This window comes from Mytilus trossulus, chromosome 8 (genome assembly GCF_036588685.1).
Source record: "Mytilus trossulus isolate FHL-02 chromosome 8, PNRI_Mtr1.1.1.hap1, whole genome shotgun sequence".
Lineage (NCBI taxonomy): Eukaryota > Metazoa > Mollusca > Bivalvia > Mytilida > Mytilidae > Mytilus > Mytilus trossulus.
The window spans coordinates 16618195-16640344 of NC_086380.1; the positions used below are offsets into that span (position 1 = coordinate 16618195).

The 22150-nt window shown below is 33.0% G+C and overlaps 1 protein-coding gene across 1 annotated transcript in view; it reads left to right on the forward strand.

The window, feature by feature from the left end:
• Positions 1 to 3526: 3526 nt before the first annotated feature.
• The window catches only part of LOC134727395 (uncharacterized), a 36751-nt gene continuing 18127 nt past the window's right edge, over positions 3527 to 22150 (forward strand). The window contains exons 1-3 of the mRNA XM_063591774.1: positions 3527 to 3566; positions 3929 to 3988; positions 21173 to 21325. Coding sequence (XP_063447844.1) covers positions 3527 to 3566; positions 3929 to 3988; positions 21173 to 21325 — 253 coding nt within the window. The remainder of the gene's footprint in view (positions 3567 to 3928; positions 3989 to 21172; positions 21326 to 22150) is intronic.

Consider the following 22150-nt stretch of genomic DNA (forward strand, 5'->3'; position numbering starts at 1 on the left):
CATTCAGCAATAAGCACATTTATTCTAAAACCATTTGTTGGTATGATACGGGTTATGTATTTCAATATATTTTATGATGGTATGATTCTAAATCATTTGCACTTGATTGACATAATCTTTCAATCAGTTTAATTTAGGTCTGCAGCTGGCATGCAAGTAATTACTAGTAGTCCCAACTAGTATATATATTTGTTTAGGGGGTGGCTTGAGGACGCCTCCGGGTGCAAGAATTTCTTGCTGCATTGACCTGTTGGTGACCTTCTGTTGTTGTCTGTTCTATGGCCGGCTTGTGGTCTCTTTGACACATTCCCCTTTTCCATTCTCAATTTTATCTTTGTTAATTTGTATTTCATTGTCATTTTGCTAGCTTCGTCTGTAACCTTTTCGGATTTGGACTTCTTTCAAACAGAGTTTGAGTGCGCGCATTTTGGTATGCTTGTTTATTCTACATCGGCTAGAGGTAAAGGGGATAAAGATTTGAAAGCCAGGAATGTGTAATAACCTGAACAGTTTTTTCCGATTTATACTATTTTCCGGATTTTTAATATGATAAGGAACACGACGGATGCCACATTTGAATTAGGATCTGCTACCCCTTCCGGAGCACCTGAGATCACCCCAAGGTTTTAGTGGGGTTTGTGTTGCTTAATCTTTTGTTGTGTCTTCTGTTTGTCTGTTTGTCTTTTTATTTTTAGCCATGGCGTTGTCAGTTTATTTTCAATCTATGAGTTTGACTCTCCCTCTGGTATCTGTTAGCCCTCTTTTCTGACTAATTGTACAAATAGTATCCGTAATTGATACAGATCTCTATCTTTCTGGGTTTTATATAATAAAGAAGTCTCATGCATTTTAGACGAAAGCTGTTGCCCGATTATTTTTTACTATTTTCCAAGTCTATTATAAGAGTCTCAATAGCTATTACCCGATTTTTTTGTTATTTAACTGTCAATCTCATTTAAAACTAAACATGCATTTATTATCCGATTTTCTGCATGAAGCAAAAGCAAATGTCACCCTCCTACCTTTAAGTTATAATATTCTGATTAACTGCTGACGTAATTAAAAACAAGAGCTTTCTCACATTTGGACGATAGATGTAAACGAACTTAAAAGGCAACTGTATGATATTACATTCCCACGATAACACTGAGAGACTGTTTTGTCTGGTGAAATGCTCTCTTTTCTTAAATAAAGCTATATTTAAAACTTTTTAAGCATATATAAAAAGACGCATTTAATGTCTGATAATAAAGATAAAATAGTTACACTAACGTCCAATACTATGATTACATGTACAGTAATCAAGGTTATGCACTTTTGAACGGGAATTTGAAAGTAAGCATTTTTAAATGTAAAAGCATTAATATTTGAATGATTTTCTTGAAATACGAGACTGAATTTCACGAAAAAATTCACAGCCTTTTTTTCATGGATACCTATGCCAAAATAAAAAAAATGATAACAAGACACAGTTGTTTCAATGTTAATATCTTTAAACAGACCAATGTTTTCAATTAAATTTGGGAATAAAAAAAGGGATGAAGCGACTTTTGAAATCGCGAAAATCAAATGAGAAACGAAATAAAAATATACACCCTAACGGGAATTAAATGGTGTGTGCCGTAGTTATTCCTATATTAGTGGAGCAGCGGAGAGGACAATTTCAGAAATTTAAATTACCTAAATACCTCATGGGATTTTAATAGCTCATTGGAAAGCTGAAATCCTGTACTTTTCGAAAATATGTGTCGTAAATATAAAATCTGGTACAATAATCATGATAATATCGAAAATCAAGGTCAAAGATCATCACTTAAAAAAAACCTACGTTCATTTAAAGAAACGATACCCATGATATTTTTCAAAATTAATAATCTATTCAATAAATCATGAGTAGTATTATGTAGAAACGCGTTAGTTCATATACAATCTGTTTCATATTTGCACATGACGTCAGAACAACGTTTAATTAACTTTTTTGAAGGTAGTCCGTGGTATCAAATTGTAATGCCTAATGGAAAACAGGAACATTAACCTTGATAATTGACATCGACAAATAGCATTTCTTGAATACTTTAAGAGTTAAAAAGTTTTTTCAATTAAAGAGTATCTGAAATGCATAGTTGATAAATCGAACAAAATATGCAGTCATGAAAAATTTCGTTTCAGTTTTCAAGGATTCGACGTTTCACTGAGTTTTCTTAAAATGAATTCAAACTATCTCAATACAAGATACCTTTTTATATAATATAGTAATTGGAGTGTGATATATTACTCAATAAGTGCAACACGCACGCGTGTTGTAGAACAAATTACTAAAATAGAGACATGACCGTTATGGTATCTATGCATTGATGAGTTTATTTTCATACCAAATGAAACGTCGAAAACAGTATAGCAAATTAAAATAAAGTTACCAAATATTACAACAAGAACTATTTTCATGATATTTCATCTGTGTCATAAGCTATGTTGGCTGATACTGCCTGGACATTGTTACAACTACCTTCATTTTGACAAAAACTTAAATCAGTGCACGGAAGACCCTGTTCCTTGCAAACACATGCTGCCTGGCATGTTTCCCCCTTTCATGAACAAATGAGATCTAGTAGAAAATCTGATGTCATTTGTCCATCAAAGAAAACTGGCTCTAACTTGTCATTTGCGCAGTTTCCCAACAAAAGCACATGGGGAGCCATTATTTCGGTTGGCTAGATTTGCCGACAACCAAACTTTGCTTTGCCACATTGTACGTAGTACGTGTTGCTTAAATACGAATTCACATGCCGAAAGCTTTATAAGACTTTTATCTTCATTGATAGCCAACTGAGGTCTCCACAAATTTAAATCGTTGTGATAATTCTTAAATTTTTATTCCGAGTCGTATAAAGTAGCTTCAAGCACTTTAGCAGCAACTACAGCACTATCAAATTTATCTCGCGTTAAGGCTACAAGATAACCGAAACGGGTTGGTTTTGTCCTAAAGAGGTTGATTACTGAATTTTAACCGATTCCAAAAAAAAACTTGAAGTGGAGTCACACCCATCCAGAGCATGAACGACCGGAAAAACATATAAATGGAGTAATTATGTTATTAAAATTTGACACCAGACACTCTGCGAGAGCAGCACATTTTCTCCGAATGTCATGCGAAATATTCATTGTTACTGACAAAAATGTTTCAAAAGACTTTGTCAAGAAGCCAAGTAACAAAACTTATCAAACAGGTTGGCAACATTGCTTCTGATATTTCCCACGATACACTTGGTTATTTGCAGGATACTAATCCCTAGATATTGTAAACATTTTCCATTTTTTGTCATAATATTGAGGCTGCTTCATAAAGTAAATGCATACCGGTTTGCTCGTTGGTTTTGGTGGAGCTACATGTACTTAAGTCGGCTTTTATCTCAACCATTTCTAATTCTGCTTAGATGTTATTCGCTGTCTTAACAGCCTCTCCAATGGAAATATCGCTAGCAAATACAATGCTAGATTTATATTGTCCTTGTTGAGCAAAAAGGCAATGGCATCCCTGGAGGAATTACAGTTACTTATCTTATCAGGTAAAGACTGATACCTTGTCAAAAGTGATGACAAAACAAGAGACTTTTTGTCGCGAATTAGGTCTCTAGTCTTTAATTTAAACTACAGTACTGCTAAATGCCAAATCATACGCAGTTAGATCAGTGGATTCTGGTCTGTATGCCAAGTATGCGGTCAGACATGCTGCGTGATATACTGCATTATTGAGCAAACTATCGTGCTCTATTCGAATAATAATTTCATCGTCGCATGCTCTTTAAGCAGCATCTTTAAGATTGACTAACCTTTCAGCAGATGAAATTGTATGTAATGTTTTCACCCATTTATGAGATTTGTTTTTGCAAAAAATACACTTTGATGTATTGTGATCCTTTTTTTTCAGGCAGCAAACAATTACTAGTAGATAAATCGGAATCTATATCTGGTGGTTCCTTTCAAGCTGGTATTGTTTTTAAATTTCTGCTTACTTGTGTAGCTTTTATAACATAATCTACGATACTTAAAAACGGGTAATGAACTTGCTGTTTCATTGCAGCATTCGTTCAAATAACTGAACAAATTATCACGTCTCTATGCTGCAGCAGTAATCAGACTTTTTCTTTCAGATTCTGTTCATGTTATTAATATTTCATCAACAACAGAATCGCAGATAATGCATTTGTCAACACAAACTTCCACTTTCCTTTTTTTTTGCATCTAGCGGGACCAGTTTTAACGAGACTGTTAAATTGTCCATTTGATTAAACAAAAAACCCTAAATCAAACACACCTGAAAACCAAACAAACCCTACAATGAAATTCACTTTCTTAGTTGAATTCAACAAAAACGAATATACAACAATACCAAACAACATAAATTAATCACAAGACTTTAGAAATTATAAAATGAACAAGAAATATGCTTGAAAATTACTACAAATGACCTTCGCTAAATCGCAGACTTTGGGACTATAACTAGAAACCACAACAATGTCGGTAAATCTGTGAAAATTATTCGGACTTGAAATCTGGATAAAAAGCAGACATTTAGCCAAATAGTTATCTTATTAGTAATAAACATCAAAAAGTAAATCGGGTCGATTGAAGTATTATACTGGGGCTTCACTGTTGTGCCTTAAAAATACACCTATACTGCACGTTCAAATAATGCTAGACGAAAAACAATGAGTTTTAGAGTGTTACTTTCAACCATATTCAGATGCATTAAGCATAATATTTAGGACTATTTGGAAATGCACTTACATTGTATGAAGTTCATGAATTACTGTATTTACCAATTTCATTCACAAATTTTATTTGTTTTGACTACTGAATCAGCAGTGGAGTATTCGATGCATGTTGGGTAAAGTCAGTAAAGGCTATTTTTAACGTCATTTGTACCACATTTGATATTTACGACAAATATTGTTCTAAAGCTGAATAATCTATAAACAATTTAAGACCTTAAAGTTTCATGAGGTATTTAGGTAATTTAAAATCGTTAACTAAGCGACTTTTTCAACATTCGCCGCTTCACTATATGATGTTCATGGTATATTATGACCTAAAAATATCCTCAGTGAATGATATTTACAAATTTGTTTTTTTGGTCCATTCTTTACAACAAATAAATAGGTTTCAAATCATCTGATAAAAGTCATTGGAATCATGCAGAAACATTTTTGATATATGGACTACGTACCTGATTGTGTTTTTTCGGACAATGGACCGCGGTTCAACAGTCTCAACGTATGTTTTGAAGAAAATGAAGAAAGCTAATACAATCAGTGTCAAGATTAAAGTCGGAAATTCAAACAGATGTCATAGGAAACAAGAGAATTCAACATGATAAGCAGTGTATCATTTACAACCCTATTGCTAAGGGATAAGAGTTAACTATTGGAAGGAGATGTAGTCCTAATAAAACTGTTCAAAATGGAAAAGAATGGACGAAAGAGTATGCTGATGTAAATGTTATATTAGATCGTACAATGTGACAACAAAAGATCAGAGATATCGTAGACATTTGATATTCACAAAAGATCCAATGATTAAACAGTCAGAATTAAATCTATCAATTCAAACAGTCGACGCACTGGCAATGATGCACAGCCGATCTATATCGTTAATCATTGAGAGGACAATGTGCTTGAACACCAAGAAACGAAACCAACTGACCGTATCAATAGTAGACCGAAACATCTGCAGGACTCTGTGTTTGTAGTACGTTAAATGGACTTTGTAAATATGTGCCTGTTTATGTTTTTTTTTTTTTTTAGTTTGAAATAGTGACGGGTTTTGATATTGTCACAATTGCGACTACTTATGATAAGTTATAAGCAAACCTTGAGAACAAGTTTTGGTTTTAAAGATTTTCTTAAGAGAGCGGTTTGGTTTAAAAGAGTTTCTTAAAAGAGCGGTTTTGTAACGATATATATATTTATTTGTTTATATGTTTATGATGCACCCCAAGATTAGCACTGATGACGTGCACACTTTTGTTACGTTATACATATGTATATATAGTGGATTGGAAAACAATTTTCTGCAACTTATATTACTCTTCACCACTTTGCACTTTTGTTGATGTCACAGTTATACGTATGTGCATGAACTAGTCTTAACGCCCTCATATCGTTGAAATAATGATACATATTGATTTGTAATGGAGAACAATGTTGTACTATTAGTTATCTAAATAAATAAACTGAATCAGACGAAAGAACATGTGAGATTCAATGCCAATTTGAAGGAAACAATAAAAACACATCTACAATTAACCTAACACAGCCTTTATTTAGATGTTTGGAGCTAAATATAAAATACATGTCTCTGTCAATGGTTTAATAATGAAATAGTAGGTCAAGGTTTTAATTCAGAATTTGAGCCTATGACTGTATCTGCTAAATAAAAACAAAAGATAGGCTCCACTCCTTAATTCACACTACAACTTTTTTAAATGTTGGATCAACTAATCAAAGAACTTATTTTGTTCATTTCCATACACAATGTTTTCAACAAAACACATTTACAATCGTAAGTAAAGACAATAGTAGCATACTCGTATACAAAAGTCATTAATTGATTGAGAGCAAATAAATCGGACCACTAATCATAACTGAAACCGGAATAAAACGTCAACTATCAGATAAAAACAAAGGAACAACAGATACTCTGAAATGAAATAAAGGCAACTATACATGGAAACGACCTTTTTGATAACAACTTTCATATCCCTTTAATACAGGACATTTTGAAAAGAAAACAATGACGGGCTTAATCTGGTTAAATTGCTAGCCAAACCTCCTATTTTATGACAATTAAAAAAAAACATCGCTGCAATGACAACGCTGCGTGACATAAATACAAAACAAAAACACAAAAGACAATTTGTCACAGAGTAAAACCAAAAACAATCCAATTATCGGCCATATTCCATTCAGACGTTGCTGTGTATTTTTAAAACACCATTACTTTTGAATAAACAGGTATATTGTTTTTGTTTATAGATCTTAAAATTAACAGGTAAAGGGATAGTTTATTTTGATACATAGACAAAATGAATTAAATTCCAACGCTCCAGCTTAGTTACATTTAGTAAAAACCAAAATAAACTGTTATAAAAATAGGGGAAAAATCAACTAATTTAAATGTAGAAATTTAATAAGATTTTATACTCTTCGTAGCTTGAAGACTTATGGAAAGGTTATGAATGATCAAATATAAATAACAAAATTAACGGTACCAATTTTCTTGCACCAGATGCGCATTTCGACAACACATGTCTCTTCAGTGATGCTCGTGGCCAAAATATTTGAAATCCAAAGCTCATATAAAAGATGAAGAGCTTTAATCCAAAAGGTCCAAAAAGTATAGCCAAATCCGTGGAAGGAATCAGAGCTTTGCATGAGGGAGATACATTCCTTAATTTATAATAATTTCCCCTATTTTGTAACAGCAAATTTTAATAACACAACAAATCCGTATTTTCATGCCAGTACCGAAGTACTAGCTACTGGGCTGGTGATACCCTCGGGGACTTATAGTCCACCAGCAGAGACATCGACCCAGTGGTAGAAATAAAATTAACGTTACCAATTTTCCTGCACCAGATGCGCATTTCGACAACACATGTCTCTTCAGTGATGCTCGTGGCCAAAATATTTGAAATCCAAGCTCATATAAAAGATGAAGAGCTTTAATCCAAAAGGTCCAAAAAGTATAGCCAAATCCGTGGAAGGAATCAGAGCTTTGCATGAGGGAGATACATTCCTTAATTTATAATAATTTCCCCTATTTTGTAACAGCAAATTTTAATAACACAACAAATCCGTATTTTCATGCCAGTACCGAAGTACTAGCTACTGGGCTGGTGATACCCTCGGGGACTAATAGTCCACCAGCAGAGACATCGACCCAGTGGTAGGGACAAAATTAATGGTACCAATTTTCTTGCACCAGATGTGCATTTCGACAACACATGTCTCTTCAGTGATGCTCGTGGCCAAAATATTTGAAATCCAAGCTCATATAAAAGATGAAGAGCTTTAATCCAAAAGGTCCAAAAAGTATAGCCAAATCCGTGGAAGGAATCAGAGCTTTGCATGAGGGAGATACATTCCTTAATTTATAATAATTTCCCCTATTTTGTAACAGCAAATTTTAATAACACAACAAATCCGTATTTTCATGCCAGTACCGAAGTACTAGCTACTGGGCTGGTGATACCCTCGGGGACTAATAGTCCACCAGCAGAGACATCGACCCAGTGGTAGAAATAAAATTAACGGTACCAATTTTCCTGCACCAGATGCGCATTTCGACAACACATGTCTCTTCAGTGATGCTCGTGGCCAAAATATTTGAAATCCAAGCTCATATAAAAGATGAAGAGCTTTAATCCAAAAGGTCCAAAAAGTATAGCCAAATCCGTGGAAGGAATCAGAGCTTTGCATGAGGGAGATACATTCCTTAATTTATAATAATTTCCCCTATTTTGTAACAGCAAATTTTAATAACACAACAAATCCGTATTTTCATGCCAGTACCGAAGTACTAGCTACTGGGCTGGTGATACCCTCGGGGACTTATAGTCCACCAGCAGAGACATCGACCCAGTGGTAGAAATAAAATTAACGTTACCAATTTTCCTGCACCAGATGCGCATTTCGACAACACATGTCTCTTCAGTGATGCTCGTGGCCAAAATATTTGAAATCCAAGCTCATATAAAAGATGAAGAGCTTTAATCCAAAAGGTCCAAAAAGTATAGCCAAATCCGTGGAAGGAATCAGAGCTTTGCATGAGGGAGATACATTCCTTAATTTATAATAATTTCCCCTATTTTGTAACAGCAAATTTTAATAACACAACAAATCCGTATTTTCATGCCAGTACCGAAGTACTAGCTACTGGGCTGGTGATACCCTCGGGGACTAATAGTCCACCAGCAGAGACATCGACCCAGTGGTAGGGACAAAATTAATGGTACCAATTTTCTTGCACCAGATGTGCATTTCGACAACACATGTCTCTTCAGTGATGCTCGTGGCCAAAATATTTGAAATCCAAGCTCATATAAAAGATGAAGAGCTTTAATCCAAAAGGTCCAAAAAGTATAGCCAAATCCGTGGAAGGAATCAGAGCTTTGCATGAGGGAGATACATTCCTTAATTTATAATAATTTCCCCTATTTTGTAACAGCAAATTTTAATAACACAACAAATCCGTATTTTCATGCCAGTACCGAAGTACTAGCTACTGGGCTGGTGATACCCTCGGGGACTAATAGTCCACCAGCAGAGACATCGACCCAGTGGTAGAAATAAAATTAACGGTACCAATTTTCCTGCACCAGATGCGCATTTCGACAACACATGTCTCTTCAGTGATGCTCGTGGCCAAAATATTTGAAATCCAAGCTCATATAAAAGATGAAGAGCTTTAATCCAAAAGGTCCAAAAAGTATAGCCAAATCCGTGGAAGGAATCAGAGCTTTGCATGAGGGAGATACATTCCTTAATTTATAATAATTTCCCCTATTTTGTAACAGCAAATTTTAATAACACAACAAATCCGTATTTTCATGCCAGTACCGAAGTACTAGCTACTGGGCTGGTGATACCCTCGGGGACTAATAGTCCACCAGCAGAGACATCGACCCAGTGGTAGAGACAAAATTAATGGTACCAATTTTCTTGCACCAGATGTGCATTTCGACAACACATGTCTCTTCAGTGATGCTCGTGGCCAAAATATTTGAAATCCAAAGCTTATATAAAAGATAAACTTGTCCGTTATCAAATTACAAAATTCTTTAAGGTTCCTTGTTTTGCGATTTGTAAACTCGTCATTTTTTATATTGTTATTGACCTCAGTATGTATTATCTTATAAAATTACTTCATGTCCATTTATCACTTAATCAGATTTATTTCGTTCAATGTTATGCTTCAACAAAATATTGCCAATGGTTGAATGGAACTTATGATTAGCCAATGGGAACATTATCAAGTGATTTATTGCAAACACAGGTGGAGAAGGCTAGTTAGTTTTTTGAAAAACAACTTTCACTATTTGGAAAATAGTGTCATCAAATTTGTAAACACGTCATTTATGATATTATTCGACCTCGGTTTTTATCTTCTCATAAAAAATTATGAACGAATAAAGTTACAAATATAACGAAATTGTCTGGCAAACTCTAATTACTAGATATGAGCTGCTTACTAGAAACAAACATTTTCCTGTAAAAAAACTATTAACCGGTAAATCGTTTAAAAAGCAATAACCGGTCATTAGCCTTTTTACGGGAAATACTCTCCACAACTTCCGGTATCGTTTGAATTAACTCATCTTTCCGGACTTCCAAATGCTCAGATTGTTTATTATATTGCAATTGTTCTTTTTGCGCAGTCAACTTGCATCGTCCGTCTATGTGTTTGTTATATACAAGTGTGACTTAAAATTGAATTGGTTTTTTAGTTAACAAAGCGTTTCCCTATTTTGGAAGTCAATGAAAATTATAACTTTATATAAAGACGAATTTGGAAAGTTAACAAACCCACTACATTTATGATTCGTATTACCACTATTTCCGACATTGAAGGTTTCAGATGGGATGCAGCTCAATGAAATCAGTCTCTTCCTTTAGTAGTATAGATATATCCAAAAATACCAATTGTCAAAATATCAACAACAAAAAAAACTGTTTGAGCTTAAAGTACAATATTGTACTCTCCATTCTAATCAAACTGGTGGAAAACAACGTTAAAACATTCATTTAAAATCTTTTGTAGACGAAACACGCGTCATGGTATATACGATGAGTTTATTTACATCCACAAGATCGATGCCACTGTTGTTGCAGTTTTAATTACCCGAAGGTATGACTGCTTAGGAAGGGCGAGCTTACTATGAATTCATTTATTTTCGTGGATTGCTGAAAACTTGCAGTTTCGTAGATATTTGAGTTCGTGATTTTATCCATCACTGTATACAAAGCCTATTCAAAATATGGTATTCGTTGGACATTTGAATTTGTGGTTCACCAGTACCCACGAAACACACGAAAATTAGTATCCAACGAGTACTAATGAATCCTCAGTATCAAAGATAAGTGGAAAGGTGTATACCCTTTAACTTTCACGGATGATTATTTACAAGATATAATGCTATTTATACTTTTAAAATTTCAAAACCTGAGAGACAAATATTACAGAAAATTTAGCATACGATACGAAATAACATATAACCTATAGCCTAAAAGGTGTTATGCCGATTGTTCTCCCGACAAAAGAAAAATTGTTTGTCAACTTTGATTCAACTTGAAGTGTTGAGGGCCATATTGGTCAGGAGCATTCGACTCAGGTGCAACCACTGGTCGATTTGTACAGTATAAAAAGGTCTAATCATTTGGTTTCTTTTTTTCTTTTATATATTAGAGGAGTCTCGTGTATTATAGAATAGACTTAGAAAATCATTCAAATATGAGGTACACTGCTTACAGAAAGAAAAAGAAATTAGTGTGTACAAGAAATCGATTTTAATTTGTGTGATCTTAGATTTATCAATTCTCACTAACATCTCATCTCATTGTACATCGTCTTTTTTCTCAGCTATCAACATAATGAAATCAACAGATAGCAATGTTGCTAATTACAAATGTAGCCTTCGTCCATGATTTAATATCATCAACCATATTATTCATATATAATTATGTAGCACTCAGAATAATGTTTATTCATTACAAGTATAGGACACGTTCGAGCTTGCGAAAAAGTCAGACACATTTGACTACATATAGAAATGCCTGTACCAAGTCTATGTTTTTTTGATTTTTTAATAAGGGACTTTCCAATATTGATTTTCCTTTGATTATTTTCACTTTTATGAGAAACAAGCATAACGCTTGAGCTAAAATAAATCGGACATGTTTGGCCGAGACATGTGTTTTTGAACATGTTTGGACGAATTGATACATTTTTTGGAATGAAGATCTTTAAGTGTGTTACATTGTACATGTATATACGATATTATAGCTGATGAATCATAATTTTCTTTTGATGCAGAATCTTTATATAACCTTTCAATCATATACGTATTTTCAATTAAGAGTACAAAGCTTTGAGAAAATGCCTGATTAAACAGAACATACTTATGATAATATAGTCATTTGCCTTGATTTCTTTGAAAGCTACAAATGTCGACAGTTTACACCCTTTCATAGTTTCTGTTATAAATGGTATATGATCAATTGCACTTTGTTTTTTATTAAACCATTTTGTCCACTATTGATTATCTCTCTTTCACCTAACCTTTTGACTATTCTTTAATTTAAAATACAACAAAACATGTCGTAAGCAAATGGAGCTAGAGTGATACGCTCACAAAATTAATAATGTCTGGGATATAATGTCGAACAGTTTGGAATTAAGGTTTTTCATTTTTTTACATTAATAAGGCCGTTAGTTTTCTCGTTTGAATTGTTTTACATTGTCTCATTGAGTCCTTTTATAGCTGACTGTGCGGTATGGGCTTTGCTCATTGTTGAAGCCCTTACGTTTACCTATAGTTGTAAATGTCTGTGTCATATTGGTCTTTTGTGGATAGTTGTCTCATTTGCAATCATACCACATCTTCTTTTTATATGATATTTGTTACACAACCATAAATGATACATACATTTTTGTAAGTATGATAATGTTATAAAGGAATAGATTACCTTATTTGGCACAACTTTTTGGAATTTTGGGTCCTCAATGCTATTCAACCTTTTACTTATTTGGCCTCATAACTATTTTGATCTGAGCGCCACGGATGAGTCTTATGTAGACGAAACTCGCGTATGGTGTATTTAATTACAATCCTGGTACTTCATATAACTATTGTGTAAGATAGAAATAATAGAGAAATTCAAGCGTAGATCAGCTTGCGTAAAATTAATACTTTGCATTCACTTTAACTTTATGAACCTTATTAAAGCACTTTTCGAATCTAAATCAATACAAATTATGTAACAATCTGTGTTATCACCATATCACTTATGCGTTGTTTACATAATGTTTCATTAAGTTTAGTAAGGTATTACAAAATTAAATGCATATCGGTATCTACAAAGTGTGGATCCTTACATTTCATAAGGAAACACTAACACCTACATGTAAAATAAGTCTCACGTTTAACTCTTTAAATCGCACGTTTAATGATATGAAGTATTTAAATCAGGACCAAATACGATATTAAAAGTGAAATTTCTAAGATTCGTGAACAACTAAATAATTAAGTTTACCCTCTTTACACTATACATGTTTTATTCGTTAGAGCTATGCATTTGTATTACATAATCTATATCATTATCTGCCATTATCAATAAATGAGAGAAATATTCGGATTGCAATACTCCTAATAAAGGAGTAGGTTCAGTAAGGCCCCATTTTGATCCCTAAAATATAGCAGTTTGGCAACATTGTGAAAATGTATTCCTTTAGCTATTTATTGGAATGTAGAATGCTTCTGCTTCACAAATATGGTCTGTTTTGGACAATACAATGCAAATAAATCGGGTACTAACATTATTAAGTCATGCTAAATTACTGAAATTTTCACAATTTTAGCATTTTAGTTAAATTTTAGACTGTTTCCGTCTCAAATGAAAGTGGTCGCATTCGTGTTCATTCATACAATTGAAATGTAAGTTGCATTTAATGATACTATATGACATAAATAAAGGTTGAGGATGAACACGGATGCGGCCACTTTCATTTTTGACAAAAAAAAACATCTGAAAAGTGACGAATTTTTGCATATTTGGTAGATTTTTCATATTTTGGCTTGAATCGGAGGGTTTTTAATGACTTATTCAGCCACAATCTTTCAAATATTCTAATTGAATCAATTGAAATAGACACTAAGGTGTTGAAAAGATGTTCAAAATATTTCGTTAGATGAACCTGAAATTTGAGGCCAAAATTGGCCCTACAGGACCGGACCTACTCCTTTCAATTATGTTACAATCGCGTAAATATGTTTATATTAGCAGTTTGTACGTTATTCAGTTATTTTTATTTTCTTGATAAGATGGTCGTTGCTTAAATTTAAGCTATTAAAATAGTGTTTAGTATAAAAGTTAAAGTAATCATGTTAGGGGAAATGTTTGGAAACCGTGTTAAAATTTAAAAGATTGAAATGTCTTTTATTTGTAGGTCGACAACTTTTAAAATTAAGTGAATGTTCGCAATTTCGTTTAAACGTTCCCAAAAGGTGTGAAAATCTTTTTTAATAAGGTCAAAGTTCCGTGGAAACTGCCCTATTCAAATAAGAATTAAACAGTCAAGCGAAGAGGTACTTAGTTGATGTTGATACATATTTAGACGCGTATAAAACTTGTTAAGTTGCAAATGACGATGTTTATATAAATAACTTAAGATATATTTGTTTATTTTGTAGCTTGTTTCTGCCAATATAATCATTAAACTTTAATAAGCTCCACATGTCTAATTCCTGTCAAAGTACAAAACAATCCGTCCTAACGCAATTCATTTTTTTTTAGTAAATATGAAATAGTGATACAAAAACACGTACATACTATTTTATCACTTTGATAAATGTGGATTTAAATCTTATATCACACATTTGTATGTTTTTATATTTTAAACACTTCATTCCATACCTTTGTTGCGAGATGGATCTTCGCGCATTAACTGATAAGATAAGCATCTACATCGATTTTTCTGGGAATCCTAAATTTATATTTTCCTCGTAACAATTAATTATTTGTTATGCATTTAATATTGAGAAAAAAAGCATTGAGATAACAGATTTGAAGTATAGTATTTGTAGATCATACCCAGAGAACTATACCAAGTGAACGAAGTGTATGTAAGTAAGATCAGATTGCAGTTCGATACTTTTTTTTAATACATTTTTTTAAATAGTTTAATGATTCTTTATATAGATTTGTAAATTAACTACCTAATAGTAATAGAAATTATGTACGAATCTTTTATATATAAAAAAGAAGATGATGTATGATTGCCAATGAGACAACTCTCCACAAGAGACCACGTGACCCAGAGATTAACAACTAAAGTTCACCGTACGGCCCCGAAATGACAAATGTAAAACAATTGACAACTTTCTAGTTCGAATACGATGAATTTCCGTCAAAAACTCTGGTTTTAATGAACATCATTCGTGCGTTTTGGGGGATCGTTACTTCCGTTCCCAAGTTGCGCGAGTGGTTGGCAAAACTACGATGCTATATTGCACAAATAATTTTGCAAATTGAATTCTTATAATTGATAGTAAGCACTGGTGTCATTAGCGAATTATGATAGAGTACCTACAGAACAAACATTATTTCTAATTCATCCTGCACAATAACGACCACTAAGACGCTTGATGAACGTTAAGAGTGCAGGGATACTACAGGCGATCACGTCTTTCTGGCAAATGACGTCCTAAAGGCGCCCCTTTTTGACGGGTTTCCCCTTCCGGTGAAGGACAAACTCGAAAATGGTCTATTCAAACAAGTAAACTAACTAAATATAATTAGCACTGGTGTCATTAGCGAATTATGATAAAGTACCAACAGAACAAACATAATTTCTAATTTATCCTGCACAATGACGACCACTAAGACGCTTGATGAACGTTATTAGTACAGGGATACTACAGGCGATTACGTCTTTCTGGCAAATGACGTCTTAAAGGTGCCCCTAGTTGACGAGTTTCTTTTCCGGTGAAGGACAAACAGGAAAATGATATATTCAAAGGAGTAAACTAACTAACTATATATTTATAATCTCAAACACATACTTGTCACATCAAAGGTAAAGAAACAAGAGACGTCTGAACCAGTGACAACTCTACAACAAAGTTGTTACTGATTCAGACGTACTTAATTTAATTATGTATGTGACGGTATCTTGGATTAAATTGTAGGATTCTTTACAATACATAATGCAGCTGATTATTATTATGAGTATTAATACCATCTGCATGCCTTATATATCATGTACTGTATTACGACGCTATATTAAAATTGACGAGGAAAGGTAACACGCGGTCTCTAGAAGCCTTATTATTGTGAAACCAATGTGGTCGAGAAGGCTAGCGCATCTCAGTAGCATAAGTTCGAATCCCGGTGAGGGAATAATAAAATTGAGAATGGAAATGGGGAATGTGTCAAAGAGACAACAACCCGACCAAATAAAAAAACAACAGCAGACGGTCACCAACAGGTCTTCAATGTAGCGAGAAATTCCCGCACCCGGAGGCGTCCTTCAGCTGGCCCAAAAACAAATATATACTAGTTCAGTGATAATGAACGCCATACTTATTTCCAAATTGTACACAAGAAACTAAAATAAAAATAATACAAGACTAACAAAGGCCAGAGGCTCCTGACTTGGGACAGGCGCAAAAATGCGGCGGGGTTAAACATGTTTGTGAGATCTCAACCCTCCCCTATACCTCTAACCGATGTAGAAAAGTAAACGCATAACAATACGCACATTAAAATTCAGTTCAAGAGAAGTCCGAGTCTGATGTCAGAAGATGTAACCAAAGAAAATAAACAAAATGACAATAATACCCAAATAACAACAGACTACTAGCAGTTAACTGACATGCCAGCTCCAGACTTCAATTAAACTGACTGAAAGATTATGATTTCATCATATGAACATCATTCACAATCCTTCCCATTAGGGGTTTAGTATCATACCATCATAACATATATGAGAAGAACATAACCCGTGTCATGCCAACAACTGTTTTTAGAATAAATGTGTTTAGTTCCGACGCAAAGACCTTATCATTGACTCAATATTAACGCCAAAATATGCAATCTTTAATGACTTAACAACAGTATCGTAATTATACCCCTTCTTAATAAGTCTATTCAAAGGTTTTGTAAGTTTCTGAGGTGAATACTGACACCTTTGTGCTTTATAAAGAATATTTCCATAAAAAATTGGATGTGAAATACCTGAACGTATAAGAAGTCTGCATGTTGAGCTATATTTACGAATGATGTCTTTATACCGATGATAACATTTAGTAAATGTTTTGACTAGTTTGTGATATCGAAAACCCTGGTGTTACAATTTTTCAGTAATACATAAATTTCTCTCGTTAAAATCTAAAACATTGTTACATACACGAGCGAATCGTACAAGTTGAGATATATAAACACCGTAAGATGGTGACAAGGGAACGTCACCATCTAAAAACGGGTAATTAACGATAGGAAATGAAAAATCATCCCTTTTATCATACGTTTTAGTATTCAGCTGTCCGTTAATGATATAGATATCAAGATCGAGGAAAGGGCAGTGGTCATTGCTAGTATTAGCTTTATTTAAAGTAGGTTCAGCAGGATAAATTTCATTAATATACATACTGAAGTCGTCATTATTGAGAGCCAAAATATCATCCAAATATCTAAAAGTATTATTAAATTTGTTTATCAGATGTTGTTTTGATGGGTCAAACACAATTTTTCGAAAGTAAATTTACAGATCTTACATTGTTGGGTTGATGTTTAGACGAGTTGTATATACAGAATGTACACATCTATTATCACTATCACTGATGGTGATCCGATGGATACATTTGTTGTACAGTTGTTACTGGTTCAGATGTCCTTATAAATATAAATATTTATGTAACTGTATATTGCATTTATTTGTAGGATCCTTTACAATAGATAATGCAGCTGATCTGTATCAATACCATCTTCATGCCTTATATATCATGTACTGTAGTACTTTTATTATATAAATATTTTGTTTTCCTGGGTTTCACCTCTTCATGTATGATTGGTATTCATAGATTGATATTTAACATATGGAATGCTTTCTTTAAGTATATAGAAATGTTCTGCTATTGTTACTTGTGTATTTTTTGGGTTGATCAAATTGTGTGTAAATTTCTTAAAATAGATACTGTTATATGTTTGCATATAATTCGGGTACTGAATTATTAGATAACAAAAACTGGATTAAACGCTGGCACTAGTATTTCTGATCAGGAAAATGTATATTTCAGTTGAATGTTATCTAATTGACCAAATTATAGTGTAGTTAAGACATGTGAATGCTATTTCTGATACATGTCCAAATATATAGTTATTTATTCTATTGCAGTTAATTTTATCAACTTAATATTGAATACATAGTGATACAAAAACTTCTACAAATTCATTGAATAATGTTTTCATTTCGAATGAAAAAGCATATTTAAATTTTCTTTCAAACTGTTGTGCATGTGTGTAAATCATATTTTTAAAAACTTCGTTCGATACCTTTGTTTCGGAACGAATGTTCGCGTTTTTTTTTTGTTAAGACAAGCATTGGTATTGATTTTTCTAGGAATGCTTAATTTACATTTTCCTCGAAACAATGAGTTACCTGATAAGGAATTTGACACCTTCAAAAAACTTTGAGATTAAAGATAATAAGCTGCAGTATTTTTCGATCAATCTCAATATCGAATGTGAGTAAGATTATATTGAAGTTCGATTTTGTTGTAATAAGAACAGTGTCAATACCTTTATCAATACTAATATTGATACACAAAATAAGAGACAACAGTAGTATACCGCTGATCGAAAGTCATCAATCAATTGAGAGAAAACAAACCGCGTTATAAACTAAAACTTAGGGAAACACATTAAATATAAGGGGCAAACAACGAAACAACAGAAACACTGAAGTGAAACATTATACTGACACTGACAAAGGCTATGTGTTTAGTGGAAATGATAAACATCGTGTATGAGCATGACTTATATAGTGTTTTTTCTTATAACGCAATATCGTTTATACTACACGATCAGGTACCTATTTAATTTGCTGGTTGCTCCTTTATATAATTATGTGTGTGTATAAACATACCCACATATCAGTACACCAATCTTAAATCTGCAAATTGCCGTTTAAAACATGGACACGAATATGGGTTTTAATTAATCAGATTTAAAATAATAAAAAAGGGCCTGGCAATTTATTTGTTATATTTTTAGTGCAGAAATTTATACAAAATGAAAGTGAAAATTGTCATGGCATTTTTCTATTCACATTTGAAAAAAGATGAAGGTTTAACCTTAAACACCCCAAACATATAGCTTGATGATGAGAGTATGGTCTTGAGGAAACGATTATAGTCCGTCGGAAGGGGACGACAAATTGCTAACCCGTGTTAAGAGAGAGCCATATCTCTTGCACGTTTAAAACACCCTTGTAGATTTCGAAAAAGAGTAGGATAATGCCGCTATAAGGCAGCACTTGCACCCGCAAAGTGGAAAGGGATTAATATAAGTTGCAAAACTTGTTTCCCAATCCACTATAAATAAATATGTTTAAACTACCGTATAGCGGGTTATTTTCGCGGGGTGTAAATTTTCGCTTATTTTCGCGGATAGAACAAAACCGCCAAAATAAATTCCGCCAATTTAAAAGTGTGTATGCAAAGGTAATGTAAAAAATGTTAAATCCGCCAAAATAATAACAGCCAAAATATTTCGTATACCTTGAAAATCGCGAAATTTTACACCCGCGAAAATAACCCGCTATACGGTATGAGCATGAACCATACCAATGATTATCGTAATGCATCTTTTTATCATGCATTGTATGTACTGAAACATGAATTGACAAGAACAGACACTGATAAGCTTTTCGGTTAACAGTCTAACAAGATATCATTTTGATATCAAGGGTGTGAATCTATGTAATTTTTTATGTAATTCAATTTCAATGAACCTAAAAGGTACTTTTTATTTAATATCACTTATTTTGATGTCGTATTATATATTCATACATACAGTCTATATAACATTAGTAAAATATGTCCTTGATTGAAGTTGCATAATTAACATGTAAATTTGATAAATTTTGAAGGTTATGTCTCTCTTTCTGAAGTTAAGTATATAGTCAAAAAACTTTTTTTTAGCTCCTATTCCATTTTTGTAATCTGATTTGTTTAAAAAAATATCTCCTAAACAAATATACGAATATCTAGCTATTAAGTGTAAACACATGACCTACATAGGAACAAGTAAGTTGCTTTCGAAAAGGAAACAAAAAACATCACCAATTAGGCAATTGATTCTTAGAAATAAATTTAATCAATACTAAAACCATATTTGTTAGATTAAACCCAGCGATCAATGAAATTATTCAACCCTAATAATTCTATGAAAATAGATACATCGTTATGACATATGGCGAAGAATTTTTCATTGAGTAATATATAGCATTTATAGCATTAAAATCCGAATCAAATGGAACATTTGGCAACTATATATGTCAAAGTAAGTAGAAAAGACTTTTTAACAATAAAGACTTTAAATAATAAAATACCTGATAATATTAGTAGAAGTAGAAGACCGATATCTTTGATATTACCTCCTTTGTAAATGTTTTATATTGACTTGTTACTTTTCAGCTTGCCTGTAATGCATCAGACAGACACAGAAATGACAAACACAATTTGTCATGCTAAGAAAAACGGGATACTAAATATAGCTATATCTTGTCAATTTAATTATTACAAGTAGCTTATTTGCATAAATCAATTTTAGCGAGTACAACGTACCAAAGTGATAGTATCGTTCATGTTAATATAAGAAAAGAAGACGTGGTATGATTGCCATTGAGAGAACTGTTTACAAAAGTGACCAAAATGACACAGACATTAACGACTATCGGTCTTCAACAATGATCCATGCCCATACCGCGTAGTCAGCTATAAAAGGCCCTGATATGACAATGTAAAACATAATATTGTTTTCGCGAATTCATGCAGTCACCATCAGTTTGGTGGAATAAGTGTTACTCATTTTTCCTTTATTGATATTGATATTTTCGTTATTTTAGTACTCATGTTTGTCTTTTCGTCGTTAATTTAGATATTGTACATGTCGGTGTTTTGGGGAGCAATGGTATTTGATTGCTCCCTTGGAAACAATTCCTTTCTCTTTAAATGTTTTTTTTTCTTGGTATGGAAACATTAAATTCTTATTTAGTTTAACAGCTTTTTGGGTTTCCTCCTCAACCTTTTTGAATCTCATCACTTCCTTTTTGTTCGTATTTTCAATGGGAATTACAAATAATATAAGATAAACATCATTTTACTTTGTAGTTCAACTGATATATTCAATGGAATTCTGCAGATTGGTTGTGATTTGTTTTTTTAGCTTTAACGTGTTGTTGATTGGTTTGGCTATCGGCACCACTAGTACTGGAGAGATTCATGCTTCCCATGAAAACATAAGTCATACAAATACATTACAAAGTAAGTAATACAGAACATAAATGGCATTAGTAATGTATTCTTAAAAGTATGCTTTTAAGATAAAAGAAATAAAGAGAAGCATACCAAATTTGTGTTTTTTTTAATCAAACGCTCCTGTTCCACTGTTATCTTTCACCCCTCTTTTCTACACATTATACATATAGAGATTTCGTATGCATAAACATATGTTTTCGATCTTATATCTAACACATCATTCTATTCGTAGAACATCTGTACCAAGCCAAGAATACGACAGAAGGATTTTAGTTGATTTGATGGCTAATATAGCATGGAGTTTGAATTTTAAATGTAGTATGAACTTCATCTTTGTATTTACCTATAGTTTAGTACTTTTGATAAGAAAAGTGGCGGTAAGATTGCAAATGAAACATCTCTCCAACAGAAACTATATGACGTAGTAGTTTCCAACTATGGGTTACCGTACGGGTTTTTCAAAAACAACAAGTAAAACAATTACTACATAGTAGATATAATAGCCATAGATGATAAGTGAAAAACAATTCTAACTAGATGTTGATTGATGTACAATACAATAAATGACAAACAAATATAATAAACAGCAAGGAACGACAACTGAAGCTGCATATATGCTATCCCGCTTGGGGTAATTTCTACTGGTTACGATAAGCCATATATTTGTACCTGGATGAATAGGAAAAAGGTCTTATGTATTTTGTGAAAACCAAATATTTTACTTTATTTATTTTCACAAAAAGAAAATGGAATCGGGATTTTGCACGTGGAACATTTCAGTGGCTGTCTGTGGAAATATTCAAACCGCAGTCAATCTAGTAATGATTACGT